Consider the following 13,593-nt stretch of genomic DNA (forward strand, 5'->3'; position numbering starts at 1 on the left):
GTTTTCTCCCCCTTCCTTTTCAGTTGCTGTCAGTTCTGTTTCCTCTTTCATCTCCCCTCCTGTGTGTGTGTGTGTGTGTGTGTGTGTGTGTGTGTGTGTGTGTGTGTGTGTGTGTGTGTGTGTGTGTGCCAACTTTTCTTCCATCCTTTTCATATCTTTTTCCTCCGTCTGTCTCTGTCTCTCTCTCCTACATTTTTTTTCCTTCCCTCCCTTTCCACGGCTTTCTTCTCCTGCTCTCTCTCTCTCTCTCTCTCTCTCTCTCCACTTTCTTCTTATCTCTCTCCTTTGCTTCAACAATTCTTCTTCCTCAAACTTTAAAAATTATGCTTTTCTCCTCTACTATCCCTCCTTTCTTCCACTTCCTCCTTTCCTCTTCTATCCTCCCATTCTTCCTCCTCTCTTCCACTTCCTCCTTTCCCGAATCCTTCTTTTTTTCTCGTCGCATTTCTCAGAGCGATTTATTTTTCAAGTCAATCTTTCTTATTTATCACTTGCCTTTCAGGATACGTAAAACACTTTTTGAGTCCTAACACCTCTTCCTTAGCGATTTATGTTTGAGTGTGGCTGGTTGATACCTTTTGTGCGTTCTTCAAGTATAGTATGACGATATTAGAATGATTTATGTAACATAGGGAACGATAGTAAGGTGAAAGAAGCAAAATTCAGTCGCTTAGGAAAAGGTGTTAGGAAGCTTCCTTAACAGGTGAGAATACAAACCACGAATGATTTACATAACTCAGAAGAGGTCAGTAAAACGTAGTACGGAAATAAGTAGCTTAGGAAAAGGCGTTAGGGAGCGTCCTCACCCGACGAGATTGTTGTTCATTGCAGAGAAGGAAAGCGAGGCGGGGGAAAGATTCAGGAAGTCCCCGGTGTGGGGCACAAGGGTTTAAGAGTAAATGCAGATAAAACAAAGGTGACGGTATTTAGGGCTGGTGGCGGTACTGTCAAAGAAGAGGGAGAGTGGCCATGTGCGGTTTGCCATAAAGGTGTGGGAAGTAATTTCATCTTGTGCAGTGTTTGTGACGAGTGGCTGCATAAGGGATGTAGTGGTATTAGAGGCAGACTGCGAGATAATGGTGATTTCATGTGTGCGGTGTGTCGGGGAGAGCACGTGGAGATTGTCAGGCGTGAAAGGACTGATCTTGCTGGTGAGCCTCTCGAGTCTGTGGAAGAGTTTTGTTACTTGGGAGACATGTTATGCGCTGGAGGTGGGGCTGGAGCTAGTTCTGTGGCTAGAGCGAGGAGTGGCTGGAGGGATTTCAGGATCCTGACATTGAGAGGGCTCTCCCTCCGTGCTAAGGGATCTTTGTATGCAGCTTGCGTTAGGAAAGTAATGCTGTATGGTAGCGAGACCTGGGGAGTAAAGGAAGAGGATATTCGCAGGCTCAAACGTACAGAAATGACAACAATTAAGTGGGTGTGCGCCCTTGAGTGTGAGGCCTGGGCGAGCTAAGTTTACGATGGGAAAGTTAATAGGAGAAAAGGGACTGGAGTGCATTGGTGTTGTGATGAGGAGGGGCAGGCTGAGGCGGTTTGGGCATGTGGAGAGAATGGAGGACGGCAATTGGGTGCAGAGAGTGAGAAGAGTGAACGCTGGGAATACGGTTGCAAGAGGCAGACGGAAAAAGACCTGGGACGGGGGATGAGTGACTGGATAAGAGGCTGCCAGAGATCGAACAGTAGGGAGAGCCGCCATTAGGTGACCAAGGCCGACGTATGCATGTTGAAGACGTAATAAACGAAACGAAACGGCGAAGACAGTAAAGTGTAACGAACTAAATCACCTAGGAAATGGTGCTAGGGAGCTTACTTTACCATCACGAATACAAGCCACGGAGTGAGGTGATGGACGTTTGTATAGCTAGCCAGGCAGAGGCGTTACTAGGTATATCGGTGCCACCACGTGAAGGCGTCCCTCTCCACCACCCCGAACATGACTTTAACGACCTTTGCACCTCTCCCTTTCCGGTTTATTTTCCAAACTACACATCAGAATCTTTTTTCTTTTTTTTTTCTTTCCAAACGACACACTTTTTTCCTCATATATTTTTTTTAATATCGACATAGACTGCACGAATAACAAAAAGAGTAACGAATCATCACGAATAAATCGGAAGGGAAAATGTGTTAGCACCTTTTTAATATCAACGCTGACTGCATGAATAACACACAAGAAATAATACACAAGAATACAGTATCGGTGCAGGAGCAGGAATAAATCGGTAAGGAAAAGGTGTTAGTAAGCTTCCTAATCGCACCCAAGTGCCGTCCAAAGTGTACGTTATAGCTGCTCGCACTTGTCCATTGTGTACACGCCGAACGCTAAAATACGCACATACAGTACAAACACATACATACACATATACATAGTTTCTTCCCTGTCAGCTTAAATACATACACATTCATTACATACATACATATACTTACTAACCTGTTAATTAAATGCATACACATTCATTACACACATACATACATACTGATTTATACATACACATTCATTACATACATACATGGGCTAATTTATACACATACATAAACCTACATACATACATACAACCATATAGTTACTTCCCTAAATACATACATACATACATACAAGCACACATACACGGTTACTCATGCTAATATACATACATACACATACACATTCATACTTTTTTCCTTCCCATCTCACATTATTTTTCATGTAACATTTCTTATTCATTTTACAAGCTCATCTTTCTCTTACATCTATACTCCTTTCACCTTCACTTGGCCCAGAGTTCTGTCCTTCAGCAGCTTATTTCACGTAGCACACTGGCACTTCTTCGTGACTAGGGTGATATTCAAGCGTTAACCTGAGTAAGACAAGACTATGGCTCTACATCAATGGCACTTCTTCGTGACTAGGGTGATATTCTAGCGTTAATCTCCAGAGTAAGACAAGACTATGGCTCTACATCAATAGCACTTCTTCGTGACTAGCACCACGTGGTTAATCTCTTTTCTTCTCTTCTTTTCTCTCCTTTTTCCCCCCCTCTTTCCCTTCTTCTTCCTCTTTCCTTCCCCTCTCTTTCCTGTTTTTTCCCTTTATTCTCTCTCTCTCTCTCCTTACCTTCTCTCTCCTCTCTTTTCTCTTTCCTTGCCTTCTATCTCCTCTCTTTCCTTTCCTTCCCTTTTCTTAATTTTCTCTCTCCTTCCCATCTTTTTTCCTTCTTTTCTCCCTTTCTCTCACTCTCTCTTTCCTTCCCTACTCTTGCCAATCTCTCTCTTTCCTTCCCTTCTTTTCTCACTCTCTCTTTCCTTCCCTTCGTCTCTCTCTCTCTCTCTCTATTTTTCCTTTCTCTCCTTCCCTCGTTTTTTTTTTCTCTCTCTCCGGCAACACATAACCTTCGCTTATCGAAATCCTGTCTCTCCTCTTCCTCACCTTTCCTCTTTCTTACATCATCTCTCTCTCTCTCTCCCTCGCTCTCATTCCTCTTACATTATTTCATTCCCTATTTTCTGATCTTTCTCTTCTTCTTTCACCTCTTCCCTTTTCCTCTCCCTTCTCCTCCTCTCAGATCTTCTCGCCTTCTCCTCCTCTTATATCTTCCTTCCTTTCCTTCCTCCTCCTCTTACCACTTCTCTTCCTCCTCCTCTTATTCTTCTCTCCTTTTCCTCCTCCTCCTCCCCTCTCCTCTCTTCCTCCTATTGCTTTTGCCTCTTTTTCTTCTTCCTCTCCTCTCTTTTCTTTCTCCTCTTTCCTCCTGAGTACCTCCCTCTCTTCACCTCTCTTTCAGTTTGGCTATTTTCTCCTTCCTCTTCAACTACTCTCTCTCTCTCTCAAGCACTTCTCCCTCCTCCTCACCACTTCAGTTATCTCCAACTTTCCTCCCCTTCCTTCAACGACCTCTCTCTCTCTCTCTCTCCCGGGGCCCTCCCAATCGCCCAAGCCTCTCTCCTCTCTAATTCAAGCTTCTCTCTTTCTCTCACCCGAACTCGTCCCTCTCCTACCCAAGCCTCTCTCTCTCTGCAGCTTATCATCTCATCCAAGCTTTCCTTCTCTCCTTTGACCCGTCCAAGCTCATTCGCTCTCAGCTTTCTCACCCCCTCTCTAACTCTACTCGCAATGCTCTTCTACCTCCTCGTCTCTCTCTTCCACTTTACTCATCTCTCTAACTCTACTTCCACTTTCTCTCTCTCTCTCTCTCTCTCTCTCTCTCTCTCTCTCTCCCACTTTTCTCACCCCCCCCTCTCAAAATTTACTCTCACCTCTCCTCTTCCCTCCCCTCCTTCTCCCCACACTCCCACTTCTGACTCCTTCTAACTCTACTCCCACCTCTCTCTCTCTCTCTCTCTCTCTCTCTCCACACTACTTTTCTCCCCCTTCTCTTCTACTCCCCTCCTCTCTCTCTCTCTCTCCCTCACTTCCCTTCTCCCCACCCCCCCTTCTCTCTTTCTCCACACTCACTTATCTCTAACTCTTCTCCCCTTTTTCCCTTACCCCCCCCTTTCTCACTTTGCTCACTCTCTAACTCTACTCCCACTTCCCTCTCTACTCTCCTTTCTCTCTCCCCCCTCTCTCAATTTTCTCTCTAACTCTACTCCCACTTTCCTCTCTCTCTCTCTCTCTCTCTCTCACTCTACTCCCACTTCACTCTCTCTCTCTCTCTCTCTCTCTCTCTCTCTCCCCGGCAGCGTCCCCGACCGGAGTTACGCTCTACGCTGGCCACGTATCATCAAAGCCTAATGGATTTAAACCCCGATGTCGCCCTGTTGAACAAAGGAACTGTCTCTATTTGTGAGTTAGAGAAAGTGAGAAAGTGAGCGAGTGAAAGAGGGCGTAGGGTACGGTAGGCTGAGGGAGTGTGAGGGGGAAGGATTGAGATTGGGTGTTGTGAGGGAGGGAGGGAGGTGTGTGTGTGTGTGTGTGTGTGTGTGTGTGTGTGTGTGTGTGTGTGTGTGTGTGTGTGTGTGTGTGAGAGAGAGAGAGAGAGCAAAGGCCTACAGTAAAGTGAAAGGGGGGGGTGGGGCATGAGGGGGAGAGAAAGGGAGTGTGTGACAGCTGAGTACTGTTAAGTGGGAGAGAGGTCGATGGGAGAGAGAGAGAGAGAGAGAGAGAGACATAAGATGGAAGAGAAGAAAGGAGGGAAGGAAATAAGTGCAGAAGACAAATAATATTAATACTACGAAGAATAAGAAGAGGAGGAGAAGAAATTAAACATACAACAATAATAATAATAATAATAATAATAATAATAATAATAATATCAACAATAATATATATATATTGTAAGAAGGATAAAAGGAAGGAATGTTTGTGTTAAGGTATGGGTTAAACTAGTGAATGAAAGACATGTGAGTGGAAGGGAGGAAGGAAGGCAGGAAGGAAGGAAGGAAAGAAGGAAGCTGAATGGTGTGAGAGGATGAATGTAAGGCAGTGTGAGTAAGGCTGAAGGAAGGAAGGAAGGAAGTGAGCAGGACGTAAAGGATGAATGAATGAGCATGTGATTCTGAAGGAAGGAAGGAATGCAGAAGGAAGGAAGGAAGGATATATGAAACGGGTGAATAAACGAATATTATTGAAAAGAGAGAGAGAGAGAGAGAGAGAGAGAGAGAGAGAGAGAGAGAGAGAGAGAGAGAGAGAGAGAATGAAATATCAAACGAAAGACAGGCATTGGGTTTGTGTGTAAATTTGCGTGTGACAGGTACAAAGTGTGAGTGAGTGAGTGAGTGTGTGCAAGGATTAGAGACAGGTGTAGTGTGAGAGGGGGAAGGCTGGGAGAGAGAGAAGAATTCATGAAACACGGTGAATGAGAGTGTGTGTGTGTGTGTGTGTGTGTGTGTGTGTGTGTGTGTGTGTGTGTGTGTGTGTGTGTGTGTGAGAGAGAGAGAGAGAGAGAGAGAGGTATGAGTGATTGAGACAGAGTGTGAGAGATGGAGTGACACTACGTAACAGACAGTGAGAAAGTGTGCAAGAAAGAGAGCGAGATACTAGGACGAGAACCAGAGTGAGCGAGTTACAGCGAGACCGATTAGAGTAAGAAAATTAAAGCGAAAAAGTGAGTGAGGAAGTAAAAGTGAGTGAGAAGTAAGAAAGTGAGAAAGTAAGGACGGCAATGAGTCAGTGAAAGTGAATCAGAGGGCATGAATGAGTGAGTTAAAGTTAGGAATTAGAGCAAGAGACGAGGCCTGTGAGTGAGTTAGTTTTAATGTGAGTTAGTAAAGTTAGAGTGAGATTGAGGGTGAGTAGTGTTAGTGAGAATAGGCTAGTCTGTAAGAGAAAAACTGGGCGTGAGAAAGTGAGCGAGTTAGAGAGAGAGAGAGAGAGAGAGAGAGAGAGAGAGAGTCCGGAAGTGACAGGAAGTTTGTTAGAAAGTGAGAGCATTTTAGAAAGCATGATGAAGTGAGAGAGAGAGAGAGAGAGAGAGAGAGAGAGAGAGAATGAAAGGAAGTTAGGCTGAGTATGTCTAAGCGTGAGAAAATAAAGATAGTGAGATACAGGAAGAAAAGATGTAGTGAACGAGCGAGTGTGACTGTTAGAGTGAAAGGGGGATAGCTGGATCATGCCTAAGTTAGTGTGACAGCATGTGAGAAAATAAGATAGTGAGATAGAGAGAGAGCACGAGAGAAGAGGAAGTGAGCTAGTCAGTGTGAGTTAGAGATAGTATCGGTAAATTCAAGTAAGCTAGAGATAACTGGCCAAAGCTGGTTAGAGATAGAGATAAAATTAGAGATAGAGTGAATTAAAGATAGTGGGAGATAGATACGTTATTCTGTAGAGATAGAAAGTCAATGCGAGAGATAATATAGGAGATAGTAAATGAGATATGTCAAAGCAAGTTAGAGACAAAGTGAGTGAGAGAAAGTAAGAGAGTTAGAGCGAGGATGTAGGCGAATAAACGTTAGATAGAGTTACGGACATTTTAGTTAAGAATTAGAGATAGTGGGCCAGTTAAAGATAGTGAGTCAGTGATATTGAGTCAAGTGAGTTAGAGAGAGTTAAAGACAGTGAATCAGTGATATTAAGTCGTGAATTAGAGATAGTAGGAGTTAAAGATAGTGAGTCAGTGAGTGAGACAGTTAAAGATAGTAAGTTAGATACTGAGAAAGCGAGTGAGTGAAAAAGTGAGATAAAGATAGTAAGGGAGTTAGAGAAAGGGTTTGAGATAGTGAGTCAGTTCGAGATAGTAGCTTGGTGAGTTTGAGATAGTGAGTTAAAGATAATAAATGTGAGTTAGAGATAGTGAAAGTGAGTCAGAGATAGTGAAAGTGAGTCAGAGATAATAACTTCACCAGCCACTTAGTGAGAAAGTGAGCGAGTGAGAGAGAGAGCTAAAAGTTGTTGTAGCGATGAAAAAGCGGGGAGGTAGGGAGGGGCGTGGCTTTACATGCGGGAGATAGAGGGGGGGAAGGGAGGGAAGGGGGGGAGAGAAGAGGAGGAGGGGGGGCACTGCTGCGGGCGTGAGAGAGAAGAGGAGGTGTGGGCAAGGGCGCGGCGACCCCTCCCCCCCTCTCTTCCTCCCCCCTGCCTCAACGCCCACAAGGCCCCCAAAACGTAAGAGAGGAAGAAAGAAAGAGAGAAGCGTGTCACCTGACGGCCTCTTCCATCGGGCGTGTTGAGAAGAAGAGAGGAGGAGCGCAAGTGCCTCACCTTACGGATCGTCCCAAATCCACCCGCCCTGGGCAACGACGTGGGGCGGCGCTGGTGTTACGTGCTGGGACCAAAGAGAGCAAAGAGAGCAAAAAGAGCGCGACACCCTTCTCACCCGGACACTGTCACTACACTGCCGCGCCCGACGCACCAACGCCGCGGTGGACCCCCCTGCCAGCGCGCGCACACACACGCACGAACGCACGCTCGCGCACGCGCCACGCACGCGCCGCCCCACGCCACCTCCCCCACCACCCACCACCACCACCACGCATCCCCACACCCCCCCTGCCTCCCCCTCTCGCTCGCTTCGCCACGCCTGTACTGGTGGCGTAGTACTGGGGCAGGGTGTACTGGTATAAGTGTTGTGGTGTACTGGTATAATGGTGTAGATGTGTAGTGGTAGTAGTGGTGTACTAATATAGTGATGGTATTAGTGAAGTGGTGTAGTGTACTGGTTATGTAATGCTGTGGTGCAGTAGTGGTGTGGCGGGGGTAGTGTGTGTGGGGGGGGAGGGTTGTAGCAGTGTGGTAGTGATGTATTGTGGTGGTGTGGTAGTGGTGTAGCCTGGTGTGGTGATGTGGTGAATAAAGCCCTTAACCTGCACAGCTGTAATTAGGATGAATCTACCTGTCCATTCTCATCTGAGGGAGAGTGACAGCCACATTAAACCCCACTCCCAAGTTGGAGATGTACGAAAGGGTGTTTGGAGGAAGAAGGATGCATGTCAAAGCGTACGTGGTGGAGTATAGCGCTGTTAGTGGGTGTAGATAGATAGAATGTACTAGAGCTGTGGTACTGAGTAGATGGATGGATACAGATAGACAGTATGTGCCACTGGGGATTGATACATTGACGGGGAGAGAGAGAGAGAGAGAGAGAGAGAGAGAGAGAGAGAGAGAGAGAGAGAGAGAATTGTAATCTACCTTTACATACACGCAATTCTAAGGCAAATTCGAGCCTCCCACCAAATAATAATAATAATAATAATAATTAGTTCCAGAGTAAACCAGTTGTTGAAAGGCATTAGGAGTACTCTGAGATAGTTTGGTTATGTAGAAAGAACGGAGAGACTGACTAGGGGAGTATGCGAGTGAGGCAGGTGGAGGGGGGTGGAGAAATCGAGGATGAGATGGAGGGATGGGGTGGAGAGGTACTTGACTGAGGACGGTATGAACTGGAGAGAAGACAGTCTGATGGCGAGGGACAATGACATGGAGGCGATTTGTTTGTAGCTACCCGTCCCGAGATTAAAGGCGTCTAGATATATATAAATAGATAAATGTAGAAATATAGATAGATATAGTGTGTGTAACTATCTGATCTGGACAGAAAACGTGTGGTGTGTGTGAGTGTGGTGGAGGGGTGTGGGTGCGGTGTGGGTGGAGATGAGGGTGGGGATGTGTAGAGGTGGATGAGAGGTGTAGATGGAGGGGTGATGGTGTGAGTGGGGGTGAGGGTGTAGGAGGTGTGGGTGGGGGTGTGTAGAGGTGGATGAGAGGTGTAGATGGAGGGGTGACGGTGTGGGTGGAGGTGAAGGCGTAGGAGGTGTGGGTGGGGGTGTGTAGAGGTGGAGGGGTCATGGTGTGGGTGGACGTGAAGGTGTAGGAGGTGGAGAGGTGATGTGGGTGGGTGTGGGTGGGGGGTGAGGGTGGAAGTGAAGAAAGGTCACCTAGTCCACATAACTCCACCCACCTCCACCACACACTCCTCTTTAGTACTTCCACGCCACTTGACACGGTAGGTAGGTCGGTAGGTAGGTAGGTCAGTAGGTGTATGGTTAAGTAAATGTGTGGGTAAGTAGGTAGGTAGGTATGTAGGTGTATGGTTAAGTAAATGTGTGGGTAAGTAGGTAGGTAGGTATGTAGGTGTATGGTTAAGTAAATGTGTAGGTAGGTAGGTAGGTCAGTAGGTGGATGGTTAAGGAAATGTGTAGGTAGGTAGGATGGGAAGCACGTAGGTGGGTATGACAACAGTAGGAAGGGAGATTGGACGATATGTAAGTAGGTCTGTAGGTAGGTCTAGTAAATAGGTAAGTACTTGGTCAAAACGAATGATATATTAAAAAAACAGTCTATTAGAGAGAGAGAGAGAGAGAGAGAGAGAGAGAGACGGAAGGAGGGAAGAATGAAAGATGAGTGAAGGTGGGAGGGAAGAGATGAAAGGACGAAAAGAGTGAGGGAGGAAGGGAGTCAAGGACGGAGGGAGGAAGGCAAGGACGGAGAGAGAGAGAGAGAGAGAGATTCAACACCGCCCGCTGTCATATTCAAAACAACACAACAACACACCACGACACCGCCCTCTCTCTCTCTCTCTCTCTCGCTCCCTCCCTCTCTCACTCTCTCTCATTTTTCTCTTACATCCTTACCCCTGCATCTTTCCACTCACTTTACCCTCATAATTTCTCTCTATCCAGCCATTTCAGATTTCTTTATTTTTCTCTACTTTCTCTCCCTCCTTCCTCACTCTCTCTCTCTCTCACCTTCATTGTTATTCAGCCTATCTCTCTTTTTCGACACCTGTAATTAGTTCCTTTTTTTCCACACACCTGTCACATCACCCACTCTTTTACCTGCTCTCTCTCTCTCTCTCTCTCTCCAGCTCATCCCCAAGCCCGAGCTTTTCTTTCTCCATTTACCTGTCCAATATCCTCTCTCTCTCTCTCTCTGAATATTATCCACTTTCTGTATAATTATCAACATTCAACTTCCCTATCTGTCTGTCTTTCTCTCTCTCAATAGTACTGCTAATATGTACATTTATATCTGAAAATTTAACTCTCTCTCATAGTACTGCTAGTATGTACCTTTATATATCTGAAAATCTCTCTCTCTCTCTCTCTCTCTCAAACTGAACTCCGCGTGAGGTCTAGCAGCAGCTCTGTATCTCACCTCTCTCTAACTCTCCTAACATAAATCCTGTCACATCTAATGGCAATTAATGGCTTTGATTTTTAGAGGGAAATGATTCTGGCACGATAATTCTGAACACCATCTTCTGCAGTTCAGACATCTTTATTATTATCATTATTATTATTATTATTATTATTATTACTATTAACCCTGTTTTTCGTCCTCCTATTATTATTATATGATGATGATTATTATTATTATTAATCCTCCTCCTCCTCTTTCATTTCTCCTTTTTATTATTATTATTATTATTATTATTATTATTATTATTATTATTGTTGTTGTTGTTCCTGTTCTTCATATTATTATTATTATTATTATTATTATTCCTCCGCTAAAAGAACAATATCAATTCGACGATGATGATGATGATGATGATGAGGAGGAGGAGGAGGAAGAGGAGGAGGAGGAGGACGAGATAAAGACGACGATGAGGAAGATGAAGATGAATATTATTACAAATATTTTCAACACCACAAAAATCTACGGGTCCAACACACCACATTCTGATAACCTGCCACAATCTCTCTCTCCCTCTCTCTCTCAACAAAGGAAAAACTGCATACCTTTTCTCTCGTCTCTCTCAAAGCAACTCTCACTCTCGCCCTACAGGTATTTTTAACAAACCCTTCACTGTCTTCATCTCTTTTTATCCCCCCCCCCTCTCTCTCTCTCTCACACACACACTCTCTCTCTCTCTCTCTCACACACACACACTCTCTCTCTCTCTCTCTCTCTCTCTCTGTCATATTCACACATCTGATACCTTAATTCTCTCTTATAATCCATCCTTTCAGTCTACCATTTCATTCCCCTCACAAACTCTCTCTCTCTCACTCTCTCTCAGAACAGTCTCCCCTAACCACCTCTCTCCCTCTCAGAATATTATCTCCCCAATCCTTTGCTTTCCCTCTCCCCTAACCACCTCTCTCTCTCTCTCTCAGAAGTCTCTCCCACCTCTCTGCTTTCCCTCTCCCCTAATCTCTCTCTTTATCTCTCTCTCAGAATATTGTCTCCCCCACCTCTGCTTTCCTTCTCCCCTAACCACCTCTCTCTCTCTCTCTCTCTCAGTAAGCGGATCACCCTCCATTGACGTCCCTCTCACTCACTACTACTACTACACTTCCGCGCTTAAATCTATAAATAAAACGCGCCTTCTATGCTGCTCAGTCTGCGGGTGTGGGTGGGCGAGTACAATTTTCCTTTCTCCGGCACTGTCTGCTGGTGTGGGAGAGCGGAGACATTTAGGATCCTTAACGAAACCACTTAAGCGAATTATTCCGGCCAAAATCCCTACCCCCGTCCGTTCAGTTGATGGTCGTGTGCCTTAACGAATCTACTTAAGCGAATTATTCCGACTAAAATCTCTACCCCCGTCCGTTCAGTTGATAGTCGCGTGCCTTAACGAAACTACTTAAGCGAATTATTCCGGCCAAAATTTCTACCCTCGTCCGTTCAGTTGATGGTCGTGTGCCTTAACGAAACAACTTAAGCGAATTATTCTCGCCAAAATCTCTACCCCCGTCAGTTCAGTTGATGGTCGTGTGGTGAGACTGGAGGGTTAATTTGACTAGTAACCAAGAAGACTCACTGCTGACTTTGTGACAATAGATCCGACACCAGAATATGATGCTAGTCACGAAGAAGCGCTACGGGAAGGATGTAGGGCCATAGTACTGTCTTTTGCCACTGAGCTACGTGAAATGAGAGAGAGAGAGAGAGAGAGAGAGAGAGAGAGAGAGAGAGCAGATACGAAATAAAAACGTAATTAAATGGGGAGATTGCAAGGATATTTATTGAGTGAGAGAGAGAGAGAGAGAGAGATTCAACTACCACCTCCCGTTTGAGAAGTTTTTGAAAATGAAGCAAATCATCTGTAGAAAAAAAAAAGAAAAAGAAAAAAAAAATAAGTCGCTAGTGTGAAGTGGCTACGGTTCAGAGGAGATTATAAACACGGCTCATGACCTCGTTTCTCCCCCTCCCCCTCCCCACCAGTCCCCTCCCCCTCCCTCCCTCCATCCTCACCATGCAGCCTTCCTAGCCTCCCACCCTCCCCCTCCCTTCCTACTGGCCCCTCCATCTCTCCCCTCCCTCCCCCTCCGTCGGTTTACTACCCCTCTCCTCCCCACCCCTCCCTTCATCTCCCCTACCTACCCATCCCTTACCCTTAACTTCCTCTCCCCTCCTCTCTACTCCCTCTACATACCTTTCCTCCCTCCCTCTTCTCCCCCTTCATGTTCTCTCTCCATCATTTTCTTCCCTCCCTCTACCCTTCCACTATCCCTTCTCTTCCATATTTCTTTCCTACCCTCCCCCTTCCCCTCCTTCAAATTCCTTTCCTTCCCTCATCCCTCCCCACTTTCTCCTCTCCCTCCTTCCTCCTCGCCACTTTATCCTCGTCCTCCCTCCCCCTCCCCACTTTATCTTCTCCCTCACTCCCCTCAATTTCCTCCCTCCTGAACCACTCCTTTATAACCTTTCCTTTTCATGACCTCTCTTTCTCACTGACCTCCCTCTCTCTCTCTCTCCTATTTCTTTTTACTTAAAGATGTCTCCCTTTCTTTACCATACCTATCGTCTTTCCTTTTTCTTTAGTTATACTCCTCTTTCTTTAACTTCCCCACGTCTCTCTCTCTCTCTCTCTCTCTCTCCTGCCACATATCTCGTGTGTTATCCTTCTGTCGGCGTCACGAGAAGTTAAAAACGGCTGACTCAGGCTCCCTCTTCTCCCTCTCCCTCCCTCTCTCTCTCATACACTAAGATCAGCTCTAACCTGTCTTTATATATCATTTCTTTTTCCTCTTTTCCCACTTCTAAAAATGCTCTCTTTCCCTCTCTTATTGTCCCTTTCCCTCCTCTTTTCCTTCTCTCGTCCTCTCTTTCCTCCCACCCTCCTTTTCCTCTTCCTCTCTCTCTCCTTCCACCCTCCCTTTCCTCCAACCCCCTCCTCTTCCCTTCCTCCCCACTCCTCATCTCTTACCCTCACTCTCACTCCCTTCACCATTCTTCCTTCCCTCTCCCTTCATCCTCTTCCACCATCTATCCTTTTTTCATTCATTTCC

At 45.7% G+C, this 13,593-nt stretch overlaps 1 protein-coding gene across 8 annotated transcripts in view; it reads right to left on the reverse strand.

Annotated features, from left to right (window-relative positions):
* fne (ELAV like RNA binding protein found in neurons) overlaps positions 1-7,733 on the reverse strand; it is a 211,218-nt gene extending 203,485 nt beyond the window's left edge. For all 8 annotated transcript variants that reach the window (XM_080265559.1, XM_080265546.1, XM_080265526.1 and 5 more), the window contains exon 1: positions 7,559-7,733. In XM_080265559.1, coding sequence (XP_080121685.1) covers positions 7,559-7,575 — 17 coding nt within the window. In that variant the 5' untranslated portion in view covers positions 7,576-7,733. The remainder of the gene's footprint in view (positions 1-7,558) is intronic.
* Positions 7,734-13,593: the final 5,860 nt, after the last annotated feature.

This window comes from Coenobita brevimanus, chromosome 2 (genome assembly GCF_032717465.1).
Source record: "Coenobita brevimanus isolate Jiangsu-jjx chromosome 2, ASM3271746v2, whole genome shotgun sequence".
In the NCBI taxonomy this organism is placed as follows: Eukaryota; Metazoa; Arthropoda; class Malacostraca; order Decapoda; family Coenobitidae; genus Coenobita; species Coenobita brevimanus.